General features: G+C 39.0%; 1 protein-coding gene across 1 annotated transcript in view; it reads right to left on the bottom strand.

Moving 5' to 3' along the window:
• The window catches only part of DNAH5 (dynein axonemal heavy chain 5), a 192,769-nt gene that overhangs the window by 5,063 nt on the left and 165,088 nt on the right, over window positions 1-22,618 (bottom strand). The window contains exons 70-79 of the mRNA XM_036308556.1: window positions 22,296-22,417; window positions 20,138-20,287; window positions 17,488-17,733; window positions 13,772-13,991; window positions 12,171-12,376; window positions 11,290-11,493; window positions 9,027-9,242; window positions 7,162-7,374; window positions 5,815-5,967; window positions 5,237-5,468 (exon numbers count right to left, since the gene is read on the bottom strand). Coding sequence (XP_036164449.1) covers window positions 5,237-5,468; window positions 5,815-5,967; window positions 7,162-7,374; window positions 9,027-9,242; window positions 11,290-11,493; window positions 12,171-12,376; window positions 13,772-13,991; window positions 17,488-17,733; window positions 20,138-20,287; window positions 22,296-22,417 — 1,962 coding nt within the window. The remainder of the gene's footprint in view (window positions 1-5,236; window positions 5,469-5,814; window positions 5,968-7,161; window positions 7,375-9,026; window positions 9,243-11,289; window positions 11,494-12,170; window positions 12,377-13,771; window positions 13,992-17,487; window positions 17,734-20,137; window positions 20,288-22,295; window positions 22,418-22,618) is intronic.

The raw sequence follows: 22,618 nt of genomic DNA on the forward strand, positions 1-22,618 counted from the left end.
TACTAAATAGAGAGCTCTTACATATGATATTTCTTTTCATCTTTCAATAAGCATGTGAGAGAACATATCAATAATAACAACAGTAATAAAATTATTTATTGTATGCTATGTGCTGGACATCATCTGTATTATGCTCTCAACAACCCTATAACATGGGTATGATTATTAAATCCATTTTACAGATGAGAAAACTGGACCATACGGAGGTGAGTTACTTGCCAAGGTTACAAAGCTGTAGGCGATATGGTAAGAATCAAGCCCCACCAGAATGGATCCAGAGCCTGTGGTCTTCATCTCGTCAATAGCTGGGACGTACTCTGTGTACATATGTGCCTCTGTGTCTTTGCAGGAAGATGTGAACATGTACCGAAGATAACTAGATACCTGACTTCAAATCCTGGGTGATAAAGCCAGGGGAGCAACCCAAATGTCCAGGTGCCTGGCTCCCTGTCTTCTACCTGAAAATATATGGCCCCACCAGTAGGCAGGGGAGGTGAGCCTGAAGCAAGAGGGGAGGGAGGCCATCGGGAGTGAGAGCTCATTTTAGCGTAGGGCAGAGGTTTTTACTGTATCTGCCTCACTATGCACCTGAGAAAAATTAATTCACGACTTCAAAATGCAAGGGAGTTGCCCTCATTTTCAATGTAGCCTTGATTCTCAGGTGCCATCCCAGACACCGCAAAGACTATCTAGAAGATGCTTAGTCTCAAGCAGGACACTAACCACAGGAATTCCCAGAGGTTTGCATTCATTCCACAAGAGACAGATGGGTCCCCATACTAGTTCCGGTAGGGGGGAATCACAGGCAAATTACATAATGTCTCTAAAGCTTAATTTCCTCATTTGCAAAATGGGCATGATATATCTTACAGAGTCGTAAAGATTAAATAAGTTAATATATGTGAATACCTGGCATCATATAATGTCTGGAGTGCAGTAGATGCCCCAGGTGTGTTAGATTTCTAATCCTCCCACCCCCTCTCCACACACACACACATTTCCCAGACTCATGTTCCCAGGACGTTGACAGAGTTCCAGATTTAAAAATTGAGCTCCTGGCTCAGGATTCAGGAGCTCGCCACCTCCTGGTCACCCACGGGGCTATTCCCATGCCCAGCCCTACATCTGCAGTGTTGGAAGGGGGCGGAGTCTACAGGGCATTCTTACAAAAATGTTTTCCCAAGCAGGAAATATCCTCATTAGCTGCATGGAACCTGAGATCTTTCTCAGCCTACTTTATGACCAGAAGTACATATAAGTCTTGCTTTGTTCCCCCAAAATATTTTAATCATGGTTTTCCCATCACAAAGCTACAGCACTGCAGTTCATGTATAAGCATCACTAGCTACATCAAGCATGTCAAACTCGTGGCCTGCAGACCGCATGCCTCGCTTATTTGGCCCATGTTAGCCTTTGAGTTTGACATGCTTGATCTACATAAAAGGAGACTATATCTTCCTTTTTTCAATGTCCTTTGAAAACAGAGGACCTGAGTTGTGTATTTTTACCCTCTTGGTGAATTTAGTATTATTTGGGCAACTTTCCCATGATGTTCCAACAAGAAACATGAATAAGCTAAATATTTGGGGATATTTTACTCAATTTTTAAAGTTCAAATAAATCTCTAGGCATCTTTTTGAAAACAAATAAACCAGCCGGGTATGTAAAATTCAATGATGAATTATTTACACTGAAAACTGTTCTTCATCTTAACATGAAAACAATTCATTATAAGAATTTTAATTTCCAAACTCTGCACTTTTGTTGGAGTGCCCTTTGGCCATGAACAATGCTACACCTCTTTATCTCAAGTAGAACCCTATCCAGTTATCAAAAATGAATGAAAACTTGATTGACAGCAACAGAAGGTTAGCTTTTTATCACTAAACAAACACCTCTCTGACAACAAAGTTATCTGGCAAAACAAGTTTCCACCAATTTCTATTGAAACCAAAAAAATAAAAAAGGAATAGAGAACTAAAGTGCTTCTTTTCTTTTTTTTCCCCCAGTACTTTGACATTAGTCACTTTTCCTTTGTTTATGTTACTTCCTCCCTTACCTGCTGCTAATGAGCCTCACCACTGACTATGCCCAGCGGGGGGAACAGAGTTCCAGAAAAACCAGTTCTTAAATAAAGAATTGTTCATATTATAAAATATTACTTTATTACTACCATGCTGAGATGTTCAACATTTTATTGCAATGGATTTTTTACAGTTAGTCACAAGAAATTAAAAAAAAGTAACCCCTAGCTCCATGTGAGAAGAATCTTCCTTTCATTTTACAAGGAAAACATTTTTTACATGTTGACTAGCTGCAAAAATAGGATAGAGCACATTTTCTAAAATATGATTTCTGGCTACAAGAATACAGTGGGGCTTTGACTTACGAGTTTAATTCGTTCCAAGAATGAGCTCTTCATTAAGGAGCTCGTTAAGGAGCTCATTAACTCAAATTACTCTATCAACTCAATGCAAAAAATCAGCCGAGAGACAGCTGGTATCTCAAAAAACTCGTTAGTCGGGACACTCGTAAGTCAAGGCCCCACTGTATTTGATTATCATTCCAATAAAATAGTCCCTGCCCCAGGACCAAATACCACCCTGAGAACCAGTAAACACAAAGTCACACGCTAGCCTAATGCCAGGCAGACACTTGTGTCCTCCCAGACACCGCCAAGATATTCTGAGCAACACCATGGGCCCAGAACTGTGCTGAGCACCCTCAGTTCTTCTCTTGCTCCATAAGCTCCTCTTCCTTCACATACCTTTTCTCTGTTCCTCAACACAGCCTACTTGTTGCTACCTCATGCCTTTCCCCGGATGTCAGCAGAGGCACTTTCTGCCACTTGGATCCCAGTGCAATGTTCTCTCCTTAGCGAGGCCTTCCCCAACCCCCTGAATTATAGGAACAAGAACTATCTGCCATCAGTGTGTTTGCTTACAACTGATTCTCACTATTCATGGGACTGTGTGTATAAAGTCTCCATGAATGCCCGGCCAGTGCTGCACAGTGGTTGAACGTGAACCAGGAAGTTGAGGTTCAATCCCCAGTGGGGGGTGTGCAGGAGGCAGTCAATCAATGTTTCTCTCTCCCTCTCCCTCCCTCTCTCTTAAGTCAATAAAAACATATTTTAAAATAATAATAATATAAAGTTTCTGTGAACACTGAATCAGGGACCGTGGAACCTGTGCTCCTGGGGAAATACAGGGTTAGGCCGCTGAGAGGCTCTGGTCACATTTTCATCAACCCACGAATATGTCATTTTGTTTTATGTGTGTTTCTACTGAAAGACACCTCTCTATTATACATTGTTGACTCACTGACATTGACCTCCAGGCCAACGGCATTATAACTCATGCCTGCATGAAACATATCTAGCACACGTGTTTTCTCCGTAAAGCACATGGCAGTCTTTCTGCACTAGGGCCCCAGACGGCACTTCAGGACTACTCCTGGGCATCTTAAATAGCGAAAGCACACAAACGTGAAATGTAGCACTAAAGAGACCACAAAAGGACACTTGTTTACAACTGAGACACTGTCACCTTAGTCAACCTCAGCTGGGAGCATGCATGCCGGGAGCCTCAAATGTTTCATTGTTTTGTGCATGTCTGGGAATTACCATGAAAGCACCACAAGCACTGATTTCTGGGTTACAAATAAATTTAGCCAGTAGGTGAATTCATTAGTACAGAATCCATGAGTGACAGGGATTAACTCTATTTGCTTCTTTTTCAGCTACCATTCCCTGTTGAGTTCCATGACAATGGGGAGTCTGCCTGATCTTGTTTTCACTGTTGCATCTCCAGCATGGAAATAGTGCGAGGCAGATGGTCAATACCAAAGAAATATTCATGGGATGACCGAGTGAGATCATGCTTTTTCTCTCTGCCAAGAAAAATCTCCCTCTAGCTCCCTAGCACACTCGTCCTTGTCCTCCAGAGAACATCTCAGAAGAATCTGCACCTACCTCCCAGGCACAGTCTTGATCTCCTTCTAGACTTCCTGAGCCTCCTGGGTGTATCTCTGTCATAACATGTATTAAATTCTATTTTATTTACTCATCAGTCTCCCCCGCTAAACTATGAGTCCTTGGGCAGAATCTGGTTCATAGTTACCTTTGTGTCCCTTGCACCTAAGGCCAAGGATAGTATATATTAGGCATGCAGCCAATGCTGTTTGCTTAAAAAAATAAATACTCATAGTTTATAAACTCTCTTTTCTTAATCTAGGTGTCCAAATGGGACATTCATCTAATGGATGTGGATACTACAAGCTGTCTTTTTAAAAGATATTATATTTTATCCCTTGTCTAAAGAAAAATATCTTGTACTTCTGTCATACAATCAGTATTTCCTTGGGATCCACTATCATAGCTGCCTCTGGAGTTTATGGCTGATAGCAATCATTTCACTGTGTGTGTGTGTGTGTGTGTTGCATACATTAAACACAATTTTTCTTTAAAAATAAGATAAATTTTAATAAAATAAAATGAACAGGAAAGTCCGACATGTGCTGATAGTTATTGCTGAGACATTAGCTGGGTAAAATGCAATAACAAAAGCCTCCAGAAAACATCAAGCCAATCAATTAGAGTTTCAATGACTCTTTCAAGGTAGAATAACGTGTGTTCTTCAAAGAAGTGGTATTACATTCATAGGCTGAAATATGAATCCAGCAATTTGCCACTAGCTACTGGATTAAGCTAAATGTCCCTGAATTCAATCTGGATTTCACAACCTGGTTTAAATCTCCAAGCTGGTGGTGGCTCCACCTCCAGGGAGCCCTGAGCAGTCCTGCCTAGAAAGCCTTCTTTCCACCTCTTGCCCCATCTCCTCACCTTCATCCTTCCAAGCCCAGGCCAGGCCCAACTGCCCTGCTTCACTCCCCTGTTATCTCACCCTCCTTTCCCACCACTTATTACCTATTCCAAACACTTGTTTCTTATTTCATCAGCTAACATTTTATGAGCATTCACATATATTTCATCTGCTTTATTAGATAGGCAAGAATTATCTAGAACTATTGCCTCCCCAATAGCACTCATGAAAGTACCTAGTGGTCTATAAATACTCATTAAACATGGGTGTGAATGCAAAGGTAGCTGATAAAAGAGTCAAATTATCATTATATGATAACGAAAAGAGTCAAATTATCATTATATGATAACGGTGTTTATAATGTCATTCAATTCAATGATACCACCCATCCCTAAATGCACAAGAAAACTCACTGCTGTTTTCTGCATAAATCCTTATGACAGGCATCAACTCAAAGAGCACTTTCGGTTTGGACTCGATGAGCTTCATGTTCCTCTTGTCCCAGCCAGCGCCTTCAAGATATAAGCCATAGACGTACACACCCTCTGTGGGAGGGGCAGCAATGTCATCCTTCATCCACTTGGTGACTTCATTGCAAAGCACCATATTGTCCAAAGCCCAGCCTTTGTTGGCCCGAGTTATCTCCTACCCGGCAAGAACAAAAGCAAAGGACGCAATGAGCAATTAGAGGTTTCTATACTAGTATACAGAGCATACTGACAATGTAGCCTCCCAATTACCCTGACTCAAAGTAAGTAGAATGGTATTTAAAGTTAAAAAGATTCTCTCAGAATCGATACCCATGTCCCAAGTTAACCACTTCTACATATTAGTGTGTGTGTGTGTGTGTGTGTGTGTGTGTAAAAGTTAGCACCCATAAGAGAGTCATTCTCTGTCTTGTTATATTACTTAAAAACTATAATGAAAAAAGAGAGCTTTATAGAGGAAAATTATAAGAACACAACAGGTACACATCAGAGCTATTTATTACCTGCCGCATTGCAGTCAAAAACCCTTGGGGGTTAAAGAAGCCGGTCATCCAGAAGCAGTGAGGTCGGCCACTGAAAACCCAGGAGGTAAACTGGCAGTTTCTTTCTAAAAGTTCAGTAAACCAGAAACCCAACGTACTTGAAACCCACGACGCCTGAAATGAATGCATTAAAATAATTAATACAGGTTTAATTTTGCTGCCTGACTGGAAAAAAATGATGAAATACCAATTTCACCTTTAGAATTTAAAAGTCCCTAAGACGTAAATTATCCTGAGGTTTTTAAATTTAAGTTCTCCAATAATTCTTCCCACTTAAGATATTATGATAGAATCAGCTGATCATCACACGAATACCAGATCGATTGAGAGCTCAGATGCTGTCCACAATGTCTACTGTCAATAGACTCACCTCCCACTTACACACATATTCATCACCAATTCTGCCATAAAGTGCTAAAATAACTATTAAATTTAACAGGTCCCATCTACTTTCCTTAGGTTACATTTTCAACAGATACATTATAAAACAGGATCTCTATTTATTAAATGTGCTCATGGTCTAATCAACACTTTAAAATATATCTGTGGATAATAACTCACAGAAGCCTTATCCATTTATCACTTTTAATGAGGCACACAACAATTATCTTCTGGAGATTTCATCCCTTAAAATATATATTGATTTCCTTTGATAAAAGAGCAGAAATGGAAACACAGGCCCATTTGCCACCAACAAATTAATTGCATGTATTGCTTAAAAAGACATTCAGGTCCTCATTTTACTTTTCCAACTAGAAAATCATTTCTTAAAACCACCTCTGTCATTTAGCACGTTTACCAATAGGTAATCAATAAGAACACTTGTTATCTTGAGAGAGAGATATTCACATATCTATAAACAAAGGAAGGAAAATGCTTCTCTTTGGTGTGACTTTGTATATGTGTGTGCATCTCAGAGCATTCTCTTCAAGGAAACTAGTCTTGTGGGTGTTGAAGCGCAAAAGCGTGGGTTTGAATTCTGATTCCTGGAGTACTTAGGTGTGTGATTTGAGAAAAGATTTCACCTCTCCCAACCTGAAGTTCCTCCTATGTAAATTGAGGGCGATAAAATGTAAGACTTTAAATGACATAATGCATGTAAGTCGCCCAGTAGAGCACATGATATGTGGGAGATGCTACATAATTTCCTTCCCTACCTACAATCTAAAAATATAGGCCTCTAAGGGGATTAGTTCCTACGCAAAAGAACACTTGTAAGCCCATTATCCTTAGGTGCTTTCCGTTTGCCAATTACAGCTATTCACAACAATAAGGTGATTAGGCAGAACCAGAGCAGCTTCTCCGTACTTTTTTCCACTGAGCAGGAATTCTGGCATCAAACATGCAATTCAGTGCATCCCGAAGGTTTTCACTCATGATGATGGTGCCATCGATGGCAAGCTTCAGCTCGGTCAGCGTGCTGCGGACCAGCGTGAGCACCCTCTGCATCCTGTCTATCTCCTGCCTCAGGAAAATGTTCATCGGCTGGAAGGCACCCATCTTTTGAAGCCTCTCTCTTACCTGCCGTGGAGACATTCAGTGCATGTTAAAAATTAGAAAGCTATTAATGTTTAAGTAACTGGGGCTTCTTAAAAGGCCCCAGATTTTATCATTTCATAAACCGCAAACTTTTTTTTTCACTGCCAGAAAACAGAGAAGAAATAAGAAAGAAAACATGTTAGATGACCAGTTGATTTTTCATCCCATGTGGGAGAGAACAGGCAGCCTTTAATTCACAGAAAGATGTAAAGCACATGACCACAACCATACAGCCTTCTATAGAACAACCATACTTTTGGGGAATATTCACTTGCTGTCAATCTGACTTTCAAACATACATATGGGTACACACAAATGGACCTATACACATAGATGACCATTCTGCTGGCTTCCTCAAAAAACTGTATGTGTCATTTAAAAGCTTTCTGTTTTCCATCGAAGCATCCATCCACCCACCCACGCACCCAATCATTTCCATCTTACAAGCATTTATTGATAATCAATCAGTCACTGTGCTTGGCTAAGTTGCTTTATTCTAGGGTAGCACTGACAAATTTAGCAAAAGGAGGGAGACACTCCTAAACCCCATTACTTACCATACTTATTTATTTAATTTATTTTTAGAGATTTTCAATGCTTCAGAAATATTAATCACTACACAAGAGTGACCTGTTCCGTGATACTACAATGAAAGGTCTTTAGGAAAGCTGATTGCAGTATTGATTTCCTCCAAGCAAGGGGTCAGAGTTTCTTCTCGGGGAAATTATTCTCTGGTGATAGGTCCTTGAGTTTGGTCTGTAGTGCTAGCAGCTAAATGGCCCACTCGTGGAAAACAATAGGATGCTAAAGAAACAAAATCCTGCAGGTTTCCTTCTGAAAACAGGTGGGAAGGCAGCAATATGTAAAGAAATATGGTGGCCACATGATGAAAGCATTGCATGTTTAGTCCAGGTCATCTCTTAAGATAATATGGAAAGCAACCCAGTTACTTTTCTTTAATCAAAAGTTTAAAAAAGTTATCAGGATAAATATTTTCACAATTTGCTAAGATGTCTAAAAATTAACTTTAGTAATCATAAAATTGCTTAGAAATTAGTTGTATATTAAACAGACATATCAATTTTTTAAACCCATGAGATGAAGGTGCAGAGTTAATGATAAAAATACAGACTCCCTGAAATTGAGAATACTTGAATGTCAAGGTATACATTAAATTACACAACATGTTTTAAATAATCAGGTGCTAAACTCTAAGAATACATCATTTTCCTCCTAACAAATAACAATGATATGTACCTTGAAGGAAAGTTCTAGAAAAGGAATCCTAACCCATCCGTATACACTTGTAATTTAATTATGAATATTAACATTTACATCAGGTTTCCTTATTACTTATATTTTGAAATAACCACATTTATAGATTCAAAAACTTCTTTTCTGGTTTTTCAGGAAGTCAGTGTTTAAAATAACTTTTTTTTACTTCAGAAAAAATTATGTTTGCCCTCCTTCCTCATTTCCCAAACCGGACACATCCACAGCTGACTTTTCTTTTCATTTATTTTCTTTATTTTATTTTATTTTATTTTATTTTATTTTTTCCATCATCATTTATCCCCTCTATGCTTTCTTCCACCTCCACCCACACATGACGTTTTGTCAGGATTTCAACTCACCTCAAATGGGGCATAGTCAGGGGGGAGCTTCTCCAGCATGTCGTCGGCCAGCCGGGCCACCACGGCCTCCCGGGTCTCATCCCCGCCACCAGAGCTGTCCTTCGGCTGGATGCCCAGGATGGTGTCCAGCACGTCCTTGGCCAGCTTGCTCTGGTAGGTGATGTCGGCATTGGGGTGCAGCCCGAAGACCTCGGGGCTGTCGTAGGTGGGCAAACTCTGGACAACAAGCACCCCGGTAAGCACAGACTGTTGACATAAGTACCAGTTAAACTGTACTGTCTTAGGAAGGAAACATGTTTTCATTAGAATAAGCCTTTATAAGAGATGTCTCAGTTGTGTCAGGCCACCATCTCAACCATTTCTCCATAAAAAAAAAAAAAAAGCAAACGTTGCCTTGAAAAAAAGTAAGAAACATAATCAGCTCATGGCATTTTAATGTCTGCATCTCTAGATACTTTAATCAAATAGATGCTGCCATGTTCTAGAAGATGTAATACAGAAAGGGAGCTATGAATTGGTGTTTTGTTTTCTGAAGGTTCGATCTAATTCAAGTCAGTTGTTTTCAAGAAGGTTGGATAACTAATGGTTACTATGTTTTTAAGATACCAGAAAGTGACAGTTTTAGCTCAGTTCGGGCCCAAATAAGGGAACTGTATTCACCTGGGGAGAAAGAGACATGGAGAAGAGATAAATATTGGGAGAGCAAGAATCAGCGAGGAAAATAGACAGCAAGAGATGAAAAGCAAGTTCAGAAGCAGAACAAGCATGCAAAATTCCACACCCCCCACCCAGCTATTTGAAAAGCAAAAACTTTACCTGCAATTTGACATATATTCCTATGTATGAATTGTATCCTACACTTTACTGTTGTCTTATTCATATATCCCCCTCCTTTCTAGTCCCGTATTTTATTCCTTTTTACATAATGTCATCTATGAGCAACCTCAAAGTTGTGAAATGGGATGTATATAAATAAATATATGTACAGGCATATTTAAATTTATACCTTCATAGGCACTCTCCTATTCAGTGCCAATGATTTAAGGACACCTATAGTATAATTAAGACACAGCTATTCGTTGATTTGAATTACTGAAAATATAAAGGTGGTAATATATGATAAGCTCATCGCATTTATTTATCACAGAACCTCTAAATAAACATAAATTTAGCCCTTTGGGGCTGTGTGCTTTAGTTTGTTTGCTCTGAGATAAATCTTAGAGGCCAAAGAGATTGCTAAATAATGATCTAATTAATTCAAGGTTTAGAGACAGAAAATGTAGTTACCTTGAAACACAAATCCAATTTCTTCCCCAAATTTCCTGTCAAAATCTATCTTCTTTTTTCTTAGAGCAGTGTTTCTCAATCAGGGGTGATTTTAGCCCCCCAGGGGATATTTGGCAATGTCTGGAGAGATTTTTGGTTGTCACAACTGGGTGGGGATGATACTGAAATCTAGTCGGGAGAGGCCAGGGTTGCTGTTCACCACGCCCCCCAAAACAGCCCCCCCAGCACTTCCCCCACTACAAAGAAGTACCTGGTCCTGAATGAGGAAGCTCTTCTACCAGTGGACTCCTGCACATGCTCATACACTGTCATCAGGCCAGGATTAAGGAGCAGATGTCCCAAAATAAGGCAAGTGGGTTGAAAAACAGAACAGACTGTGTCTAGACAGTGATGGCGAACCTTTTGAGCTCGGTGTGTCAGCATTTTGAAAAACCCTAACTTAACTCTGGTGCCGTGTCACATATAGAAATTTTTTGATATTTGCAACCATAGTAAAACAAAGACTTATCTTTTTGATATTTATTTTATATATTTAAATGCCATTTAACAAAGAAAAATCAACCAAAAAAATGAGTTCGCGTGTCACCTCTGACACACGTGTCATAGGTTCGCCATCACTGGTCTAGAGACTGCCTCTGCCCTATCATGACAGGTAACTTACAGAAAGAGAGCTCCAAGGAACTGGTGTAGGTTCCCCAGTTCTAATCTGCTCAATCTATCACCTCCCCAAAGAATATTCTCTACTGAAGCATTAAAGAGAATAGGGGAAGGGAATTCATACAAAACACACACAAAACAAATATAAACATTTTAGTCATTAGGTAAAACACACATAAGAGAGCATCTGTGGTGGAAGGTTCAATATGCATCACCATCAAAATTTACACTAAAGGGAGTATATAGAGTGTAAATAAAAAGCCAAAAGGCCAAATGCTGGGGTATTTACTCTAAGCGTAAAATTCTGACATTGACAAACCTGAATATAGTGAAGATAGTTATCCACTGTGCTGCATTTTGGAATATTGTATCCTTCGTAAAAGCTGAAATCTGGTGCAAACATATTTTCACTGAACCAAACCTTAGCAAATGTATTCAACAGTCTCTTATCATAATCATCGGTGACTCTGCCTCCATATTGAATTTCACCTATCATATAGCGGACAGTAGACCAGGAGACACCCTGGGGGAAAAAATGTAGAAAAATTTGTGTAGAACTGACTACTGTCTCATTTTCCTCACTCATTCATTCATGCATGCATGCATTCACTCATTTGTTCATTCCTAATGTGAAAAGTGCAGAAATAAAATTAGGCAAACATAGTGATTATTCAACTCATCTTCATGACTTGAAATAGACTCTGCATTCATATTTTCATATTTTAATTTCAATAGAAAAATGTTTAATTTTTTAGAATATTGAGGCAGTTCTTTTTAAAGCACATACTTCAAAAGGAATCTAGAATTCATTTTCATTTTTTACTATTTTTTTTAAAATAAGTTCCTCCACCTATCCCCCCCTCCCTCTGAAAACAAAACAAAACAAAAAAACACCCTGTTAGGATGTTTAATATGTAATGTCAACTTGACTGAGAAATTAAAAAATAATAATAATTTGTCTATTTTTTAGCTGAAAACAAGAGGCAAGTGTGACCCGAGTTGCTATGAATTAAAGATGACTTTGCAAGCACAGAAAATCATCACTCTTATAAGATTCACTCCAAAGCTGGGGGATGAGAGCCATGTTAACTTGGGGACCCACCATCACTTTTTACTGAAAGTATAAAGGCAGTAATATATGATAAGCTCATCACATTTATTTATCACATGTGTGAGCATGAAGCAGCTCACACACAGTACCTTTTTGATATCCATGTCATCCAAGTGGTTTTGGATGAACTGCACGGTGGCATTAAAGTCCGCTTGATTAAATTCATAAGGGATGTTCCACCCTAGGGGACCAAACTTCCGCCTCTCCTGGACCGTGGAGTGCAGGAACGCCACTGCGTACAGCATGGGCTTCCACTGGGCCACCGTGCTCACATCCAGCAGGTCTTGGCTCACACCTGTGGTGGTCAGCTGGGTGAATATCTGTATCATCTCTCAAACATCTCTATTTTCTACTTAAGTTATTAATTCTCTTTGTAAATTCCTAATATTAAATTTCACTTATCTTGAATCATTTTTATGACATTCATATGGCAACTATAATTTAACTTTTGCATATCCAGAGGGCATTTCTCTCTGAAAAATCTGCAAAGACATTTGAAGGGAGGAGGGGCTCACTAACATGATTCAAGTTCCTGCCAATCTAACAAGATAATGTGGGGATAAAATAGAGGTGGAAGAATGATGGCAGTAAATTAATACTGCTACTATTACTACAACCACCACTACCAAGTAATAATAATAATAACTGTTACATTATTATTATTTGGAGCATGTGCATACACTATTTTAATTAACATTAAATTGTTAATACCATATATAGAAGCCCATTTCAACCTGAATGTATTATTGAAATAATAATTATGATCACTGTGTATGTATCTATATTATACATATAAAATCATGTTTTTTTGTTTGGTAATCTTTTTTCACTGTCATTACCCTACCAAATCCACTTTATCCCCATATTACCTTATAAATTGGCAGGAATTTGAGTTTTGTTAGCAATTCCAGAAAAAACTCTGTAGATTTTTCCAGATTGATAGAGAGTTATTATTATATTCATTATTATTAAGGACACTATATTCTAATCATCAGGACAGATTTTATTGTCCCTGTTTTACATATGAGGAAACGGAAACTGGTTCTCTGAGTGACTAACACCCAAAAGAACAAAGCAATTGGTTCAGAGAGAACCAGAAACAGATTTCTGACTCTGAGGGCCATGATCTTTCCATGACCATGAGTCCAGACAGGGAGCCATGGACAGAGGAAGCCAAGGCAGAGAGAATACTCTCGGCTCTGGTTTTGAATGGAGGGCATGTTAGTTGGGTTCTGCTGCTTTTGTTTGATTTCTAACTTAGCTATGGTTCTGACATTCTGCCATGTGGCTTCATGAAATGACGGTGGGCCATGACTTTAACTCAGCCTCTCCTCCTGGAAGAGGCTACTGTCCTACTTCAGGGTTGGAGCCCAAAGACCATGAATGACAAAGATATAAAATTTAAATATTAACATAAAAAAGGAAGCTGTCTAATAGAGAACAGTACAGGCCAAAGTAAAGTAATACGGGGAACACAAGAAAAAATAAGGTGGGAATTCTGAGCTCTGACACCTACCACTGCCAGGTTGTATTCCATAGGACCAGCACAAGGGGCCATCTGTAACTCATCACATAAATAACAGTACTATTTGCTTAACTATATCCTAGCTGATTCTCTTTTTACAATTTCTTTACTAAAACAATCTAAGTACAAGAACTCCAGTGAACTTGGAAGGATTCCTCCACTCACCGCCATACGTTCTCTTCAGCCCTGCCCGGAGGCCCTGCGGAGGCTCATTGGCAAATTTAATGGCCATTTGCAGGAGTGTGATGGGAAACTGCTTATGAACCTCAGTGGTCATCCACAGGCGGAAAGCACCGTGTACCATCTCAGTTTCTGTAACCATGTCCATTAGCTCATCCATGAAATCGAGTCCTAGGTGGCAGTTCTGCAGAAGTGCCCATCCTCCCTGAGTGAACAACAGTGAATGGAAACAACCTATTTTGTGTTTTTCCCAGAGATTAAGTTAGTGCATTCTTTAAAAATTAATTAAAATTTAATAGAAAAACACAGTACTTTAATCAAGGTCAAATCTAAGGGTGCAATAATGTTTCATTGAGATAGTTATATATTTTCTTGTTCCATGTACTGGTCCCACATTCAGCAGGCCAGTTGTAATAATATATAGTAGAAGCATGAAAATAACCAAAGTGACGATAAAAAGAGATAACAGCACTTGTAAGTAAAGATGCTTGATTGAAAATATCTGTTTAGCTTAGCTCCTTCCCCACATTCCATGAAAACTATAGTGAGGGGACTTTTTTAAAGGCATGAACTCTTAAGGACAAAAACAGTGAAGGTGAAGACAATATTGATAACATTTAAAATGAGCTCAAGGAAGCTGAATCTTCAATGGACATTCAGGGCAAGCTGAGGTGTAACCTGATTTTTACCGCATAACTCCCAAGACACTCAAGAACAGCTGACAAGAGGCCCCTCTGGAAGTCGGAGAAGATGGGCTAACACAGTGGTTCTCAACCCTCCTAATGCCGTGGCCCTTTAATACAGTTCCTCATGTTGTGGTGACCCCCAACCATAAAATTATTTTCGTTGCTACTTCATAACTGTAATTTTGCTACTGTTATAAATCATAATGTAAATATCTGATATGCAGGATGTATTTTCATTGTTATAAATTGGACATAATTAAAGCATAGTGATTAATCACAAAAACAATATGTAATTACATATGTATTTTCCGATGGTCTTAGGCAACCCCTGTGAAAGGGTCGTTCGACCCCCAAAGGGGTCGTGACCCACAGGTTGAGAACCGCTGGGCTAACACAAGATTGGAAGTCCAGACCCCGGACACGTTTCTGTCTCACCTAAAGAAAGATGAAAAGCCAATTTTCTTTAAAAGGCAAAACAGACAGCATTTGACTGGAGGACATCAGCACATTAAGGGCATAGGAACCTCACTGAAAACAGGTGAAAGAAAATTTACCCATTGATTTGAGACCTACACCTTCTGTCTGCCGCTGACCTCCCAGAGTACTGGTAGTTGGGCATATACCCTCTAGGAAATGAAAGAACTTTCTCCAGGGAATTTGACCATTCTAAGAATAAGAGCCTGAGAAAATAAGCCATATCTTTTTCATAAATTATTCTATAAACATAAGAATAGTCCTTGTATAAAGCAGTGCAGGTAAAATTTAAGCCATGCAATAATAATTGACTCACTATCTCATCATAGAATGTTTTTGCTAATATTACCTACAATATCCCAATCATAATCCTGAATTGCTTTCTTGACTCAGTAGTGTTGGATCATTTAGTTTTGAGTAGTGCAGCTGAGCTATTTCTCTTTCCAAGGAGCAAACCAAGCACTAGATCTAAAATCTTAGTAGTTACATATAAATTGATCCTTTTGGAATTTGATATATTCCCTTATACTTTCTTCAGAAGTAATAGCATGTACTGAATAAACTATTTTTGTCATTTAAAAACTAATTGACACTGCCCATCAATTCGAAACAAAAAGAAATCAAATATAAAGTTTCTTATGTGAGAACTTTGCTGTTTCAATATTTACCTACAGAATCCCACAGCCAAGGTTTCTTTGTATTGCTGCATTCTGTAGTAAATGTTTTGAGTTTTTCTTACGGATCATTCATTTTGCTACTATTGGGTAGTTGGTTCGTTCTGTCATGATGTCTGGAACCTCTCCTACAAAACTTTTAAAAAGCTATTGACTCTGACAAGTTATAAGCATGCTAAAATTAAAGACTTTTTAAATTTTACTTTAAACTGCTAAACAAAACATGGATAAAATAAAGGCTAAAAATATCCCATTTAAATTCTAATTTAGTTGCCTGAAACCATATTATTATTAGTTACACAATTAAATGTTTAATTCAAGAAGTGCCCTGTTAATGTTAGTGTTTTTGTTCTAAGTACAGGAGTGTATACAAGGATGAATAAAAAAGGTAGAGAGGAGGAAGGGAAGAGGAGAAAGAGGCCAGGATCAAGGCTTACCAAGCCCTTATGTCAGACTAGACACAGGATTCTTAAATACAGATGAATTTTTTTCTTCTCCAGAAACACTTCAATCAGACCCCTTCCACCTCCCAACTGCAAACTAAGGTCATTAGACATAGCACAACCCACCTAAGGGCCCCTCCCCTTTCACCAAAACTGGGGGAAGGGCACAGTCTGGGGATGGTAGAGCCTCAAGGTAAATATGGAGGTTCTAAAACCCAGTGGCCTTAGTTCTAGACCAGAGGAAAGGGACTAGATGCAGCACAGTGGTGAGGTTCTAGATTCAGCAGCCAGGACCTAGAGCCCAGTGGTAAGCCCAGAGGTCTGGGGTTGGAAGGTAAGAAAGCCAGTCCTGCCTCATCAGGGGAGACCCTGGAGTGCACAGAAGGAGTCCTGAGATAGGGGGGATAATCAGACTCAAGGAAAGAGGACTAAGGTCAGATTCAAAAAAAGGCCAGAAAGGAATCTTAACTCAGATTGCATATTCTCTAGTAGGAATGAGAAGCCAAGTGGTTCTGCGCCCCCACCATGCTTAGCCAAAGTGGAGGAGAGGGGAACAAGGATGGAAGGATCCCCCAGGCTGAGCTGGACACCCCAGAGGGGGCTAGACCACAGTAAACACATGAGTGCCTTGTCCTGGAGCCCAGGTATAGAAATGAAATGGAGGACCTTTAGCATCCTGTTAACTTAAGTCCTTGAAAGTGCCCAAACTCTAGGCTTAACTGTCCCATGAGCAGGGTCATCAAGGGCTTTCCAGTGTTTGGTGGCTCCCAGGCCATTCCTGAGCACTTTACTCTTCATACTAGAGTTTACAATCCATGACGGGCTTTAGGAGCCCTAGAACCTCTGGCACCACTGCAGGGTGATGGCAGATTCCTGGCCTCTTGGGGATCTGGGCCATGCCTGGGGAACTCCGTTGTGCATTCTGCAACTCAAGAAAGGCACAGGTAGATTCTGGAGTTCTGAAGATTCCGAGAGTGGAGCTGGAGGGGCTAGAGTGTATAGCAGAGGGGGCAGAGCCGTGGGTTTGGGATCTGTAGTAGGGGTTAGCATTATGCAAGCTGGTTAGGAAATAAGATGTTCGGTGGGGTGAGTTTTCCATAAGTCAAGGCTCAGCAGAAAAAGTTTAAAATTTATCATGCAGTATGTAAATTTAAACTCTTAAGTCATATGTTCTTGTCTATAATTGTTAAACAGCGGTTCTCAACCTGTGGGTAGCAACCATCGGAAAACAAATATAGCATATCAGATATTTACATTACGATTCATAACAGTTGCAAAATTACAGTTATGAAGTACCAACGAAAATAATTTTATGGTTGGGGGTCACCACGACATGAGGAACTGTAATAAAGGGTCGCAACATTCAGAAGGTTGAGAACCACTGAATGTCAACAATATAACACAAATGTAGACACTGGACTCACGTTTGCCATGGTCTGCTGCAAGAGTTTGCGAGCATGGACCTCCTGGCCTTGGCCCATGGACACATAACGGGTTTCTATTTTTAATCTCTTCCCCAGGGCAATGATGGAATCCGTGGGATCTGAGCCCATAGACAGGAGACAGATGAGTGGTGTCCGTGGATCAGATTCCTCCCACGTCTTTTCCAAGTCCAGGATGACCCCTTCGGCATAGTTTTCTCCCATGGAGTCCATGATATACTTGCGGGCCTGCCAAAAGTAGTACACCAGTCACCAAAACTAGTTCTAACTCCTTTACGTGTACAATGAAGGGTGGGTTCCAAAATTCATCTGTATAGATTATCTCAATGATGTCCACAGTAACCCTGCCCATTAGAGGGCAGAGACGTTTATAATAATATATTTTCTATTTTTTCATTTGGTAATCTTTTTTCACTGCTGTCATCCTTCCAACTCAAAAAAAAAACCCAAAATCTCTTTGTATGTTTTCATATTGATACGCAATAATTATTACATTCTTTATTACTATTAAATACACTATTTTGATTAAAATTTATTCCAATCATCCTGGATAGATTTTATTATCCCTATTTTACATATGAGAAAGTGGAAACTCTGACAGAGCATCACTTTTGCAACCAGGCAATTGAATATTCCCTGAGGTGAGCAATCATGCTCAGAGAAATGCTGAGAGTGAGCCTGATGCTGCTTATGGGGAATGGGAATTGAATATGTCTACATTGTAGACCTTCTATTATGCTTCCCAAAAAAGGTTGAATACTACAAAAGGAGTCTAATCCAAGAATAAGAATTTTTGAGGGAGGGGCCTTCTTCCAGAGGAGACTTCTTGACATTCTAAAGACCGTAAGAGCCATGGGAAGCCATTACAGGAAAAACATAATCATATTTCCATTTCTTCTGGAATATACAGGATGGAGTAGAGTGGACAAGAGTGACTATAGGAGACCAGTTAGGAAGTCATGGCTATCATCAGCCTATGGATGTCAGAAGCCAGGATGAAGGTACAAAGGAGCATGAAAGGCTTAAATTTCAGCATTGGACCATTTAAAATAATAATCATAAAAAGAAAGGAGGGAGGGAGGGAGGGAGGGAGGGAGGGAGGGAGAGAGAGAGAGAGAGAGAGAGAGAGAGAGAGAGAGAGAGAGAGAGAGAGAGAGAGAAGGGAACTACTTGAACCTTCTACACTGCCCTTAAATAAGGCAACTGTTATAGAATTCATTTGGGCAGAATAAAAGTAATGAAGTTGAGAACAAAAACCGAAGGAACGGTGATCTCAGTGTCCTGAGTTGCAAAACCCCTTTTCCTTTTCTCAATAAATCATCAAATCTAGTTGTTTCATTATTGCACAGTATCTAGTGGACATGGAGATGGTTACTCCATGTTTAAACACTCTCTGGAGAGTGAAGGGGAATGTTTCCTACATTCTGTTATAAACCCTGCCTATGTTACCCCTTGGCTTACTTGGAGAAACCCTTGAAGAATCAATGTATGTGGAATATTAGTTAAGCTTTTAATTGTGAAGGCAAAATACGATGATTCTTTTTAGTGAGTAAATGTCCATGATAAGAGACCAGCAGATTAAAGGTCTTTAAAAAGGTGGATCTTTTTGGAGGTAGGAGTCACATTTAAACCATATGTAAAATATATACAATTTAAAAATGTTTAGGCCAGGCTACTTCCTTGCATCAAGGGCTGTGACACTTTCTGGGGAAATGAACACAAGTTTGGGAATGCTATGCTTCCCCTCTAGTTTCTCTTCTCCCTAGAAACTTCACATTCTTCCTACTTAAGGAAATATTGTTTTACTACTAGCAAAATGGAGCAGCCATATCATTTTTGAGTTAATACATTGCAGACGGTCACGAGAATTCTCGTGTTTTCTGTTCTAAGGCTTGTGGTCAATCATGAGAATTCTTTAAAAAGATATTAGCTTGTAAGAACATGTAATAAATAACTTCAAAATGCAATGGGTATTTAATTTTAAAGCGTGCCTTTAACACTTATATAAAACGGTTTTTGTACTTGTTCAATAGAAACTTATCTGGCCAGTGGATAAAGCTAGCAATAAAACTACTGGTCCGCAATGTTAATATGAAAAATGATACAGAAGAATAAGACATTACCTTTATGCTATACCTACATACCAATCTTGAAAACATTCACTCTTGTACCGTTTGGGCCAAAGAATATTATTAAATCGCTTAGCCTAAATGTATACCTCGGTACATTTATTCCTCATTTATTTTTCCATTTTTCACATTCTATTGCTAGAAAAATACGTGCAAGACTACAAAAAATTCTCATTGGGATTAACATTTTAAATATGTCTTTAAATTTAAAAGAACAGCCTCCTTAAAAATAGTCTTTTAATTTTTTATAATATATTTTTATTGATTTTCAGAGAGGAAGGGAGATTGAGAGAGAGGGAAACATCAATGATGAGAGAGAATCATTGACTGGCTGCCTCCTGCACACTCTCCCTCCCCCGCAACTGGGGATGGAGTCAGCAACTGGGGCATGTGCCCTGACTGGGAATCAAAATGTGACCTCCTGGTTCATAGGTTGATGCTCAACCACTGAGCCACGCCAGCCAGGCGTCTTTTATTTTTTTAACAGGGACGTTAATGGTTACCTGGGCAATGGTTCTGTCAGGACACCAGGATCTAATAAGAAGAAGGCATCTAAAGCAGTCAAGAGATTTATCATAGGCATTTGGAAGAGGTTCCTCCTCAGGGTTTTCCTTATCAAACCAAATTTTCCACATTTTCTCATTTCTTGATATCTAAAAATACAAGGGGATAAGAAATGGGGCACACCATAGAAAATGCTTTCAGCGATAGGTCAAAGATATGTTCCATTGAACTTTCTGGCCATTCCAGACATGTGTGAATGATATCTCTTGATTATTTTTTTTAAATTTTATATTCTAGTGTCCAAAAGTCTAAACATTAGCAATCAAATGTGATTTGCTCTAATGTCACTCTGCAGTAACAACAGCCTACAGATAGCTTCTGAAGTACAGAGAACCCTGGGTTGTTTAATTTCTTTCATGTCTTTGTAGTAAAGAAATCAATGGAAGCTCATTATTGTAAGGAAATCTGATTTGCTCCATGAAATCCTCTCATGATGAAGAACCATGTCTCATTTACTTATGTTTCCTCACTTCCCAGGACCACTCTAGGTACACAAAAAAAAAAACCACAGTATTTAATACATGTTTTATAATTAAAAGATGATTTTTTGGCCAATATGCTATTAGAGTAATTAGAAATCTATCACGCAATATCAAATAAATAATCAGGCACTGGCTTCCTTTAGGCAACTGATAAGGAGGAAAATAACACACTCCATTATCCTTTGGAGCTTAAAAAAATCAAAGAGAGAGGAGCATTACATAAGCAAGCATCTGAAAAACAGAACAAACAACATTACAGATAAATATAATGTTATGTACTCTAATATATCCCCTTTGATTAAATACCCAAGTGAATATCTTAGTGGTCTAATTTTTTAAAAAGCATTCCAGGTTTGTATTTAGAAAGTATCATGTAAGAGTGAAAAATAATAACCTCTTTCAATCACGAAAGACTACATAATGTAGAGAAGTTCAAGGTATAAGATATAATCTCCAGCCGAAACCGGTTTGGCTCGGTGGCTAGAGCGTCGGCCTGCGGACTGAAAGGTCCCAGGTTCAATTCCGGTCAAGGGCATGTACCTTGGTTGTGGGCATATCCCCAGTAGGAGATGTGCAGGAGGCAGGTGATCGATGTTTCTCTCTCATCGATGTTTCTAACTCTCTATCTCTCTCCCTTCCTCTCTGTAAAAAATCAATAAAAAATATATTTTAAAAAAAAGATATAATCTCCAGAAGATAACAACCTCAATGACAGATAATGGCCCAGGTAAGGTCACTAGGAGTCATCCCGTGGGGAACAAGCTAGCGTGCATTAAAACTCCCAAATGAGTTATTTTACCCAAAAGAATGCTCTGTACCCTAACTCCATGGTAATCATCAGTTGTAAGCCAAGCCATAAGAATATAGCAGAACTTAAGCTTCTGATTAACTTAAACTGGGAAATTAAAAAAAAAAAAAACGCACACAAAAAAACAAGCATTGGAAATTTTCTGGTTAAAAAAAAAAATGTGTTTAAGTCTTTAGTAGTTAGTAGTTGAATAAAGCCACATTGCTGTCAATGTGATTTCTCTCTGGTCATCTGATATTCAAAAACCCATCTCCTGGCCTGTCCTGATTCAATTCTCTATACTCAACTTCCATGATCCCAATATATACACAATTCATCAGCAACCGGCTGATGAAAGGACAATAACTTCTAAAGACAAGAAGCCAAGTGTCTGCATTAAATTCATACCCAGATGCCTAGCTAAGAAATATAACAGGAGGGGCAGATGAAGAGGCAAAAAAGTATATTTAGTATAAAGAAGAAGATTGTTCATATTTTTTTCATATTTAACCTGTAGAAAGAAGGCACAACCTCTTAAGTATATCTAATTATTGCACCTAAATGAATCTATCCATTTCTCTGCTTGTGGATCTCCAGTTGATGATATGACACATGGCACAGGGCAGCATCAGTTAGATTTCCTGAGCAAATAATTTCTTAGGGCAAGACCAGTCTGCAATGGGTGGAGTGTGCTTTATCAGAGTGTAAGTGAGCTGTGAGGAAGGTCAAACACAGGTCACGCATTTTACAACTGTCAATATTAAGAAACCCCTCTCTTCCAGGAATATTGTAGCAGCTCACTGCGGCATTATCATTAGCACAGGTTACCTGATCGAGGACATCTGAAAACTGTCTAAGTTTGCTGAGTTCCACCAAATTCAACCAGGTCATGTCCAGGATCCATTTAGCTGGTTTAGGAGGACAAGCTTTAAGGTCCAATGAGGCACCACCTTTAAAATTAAACATATAAAGCTATTATACTTTCCTTTTTTTATTATAAGACAATCTATAAAAACTTCTGCTTAAACTATGTTAATTTCAATTATTTTACTACATTGACATTTTTAAGCTCAGAAATATGTCATGGTGATGAACAAGATTTAAAATTTAATGAAAGAATAGGTGATTTCACAAAAACACATTTAAGAATC

This window comes from Myotis myotis, unplaced genomic scaffold (assembly GCF_014108235.1).
Source record: "Myotis myotis isolate mMyoMyo1 unplaced genomic scaffold, mMyoMyo1.p scaffold_m19_p_5, whole genome shotgun sequence".
Lineage (NCBI taxonomy): Eukaryota > Metazoa > Chordata > Mammalia > Chiroptera > Vespertilionidae > Myotis > Myotis myotis.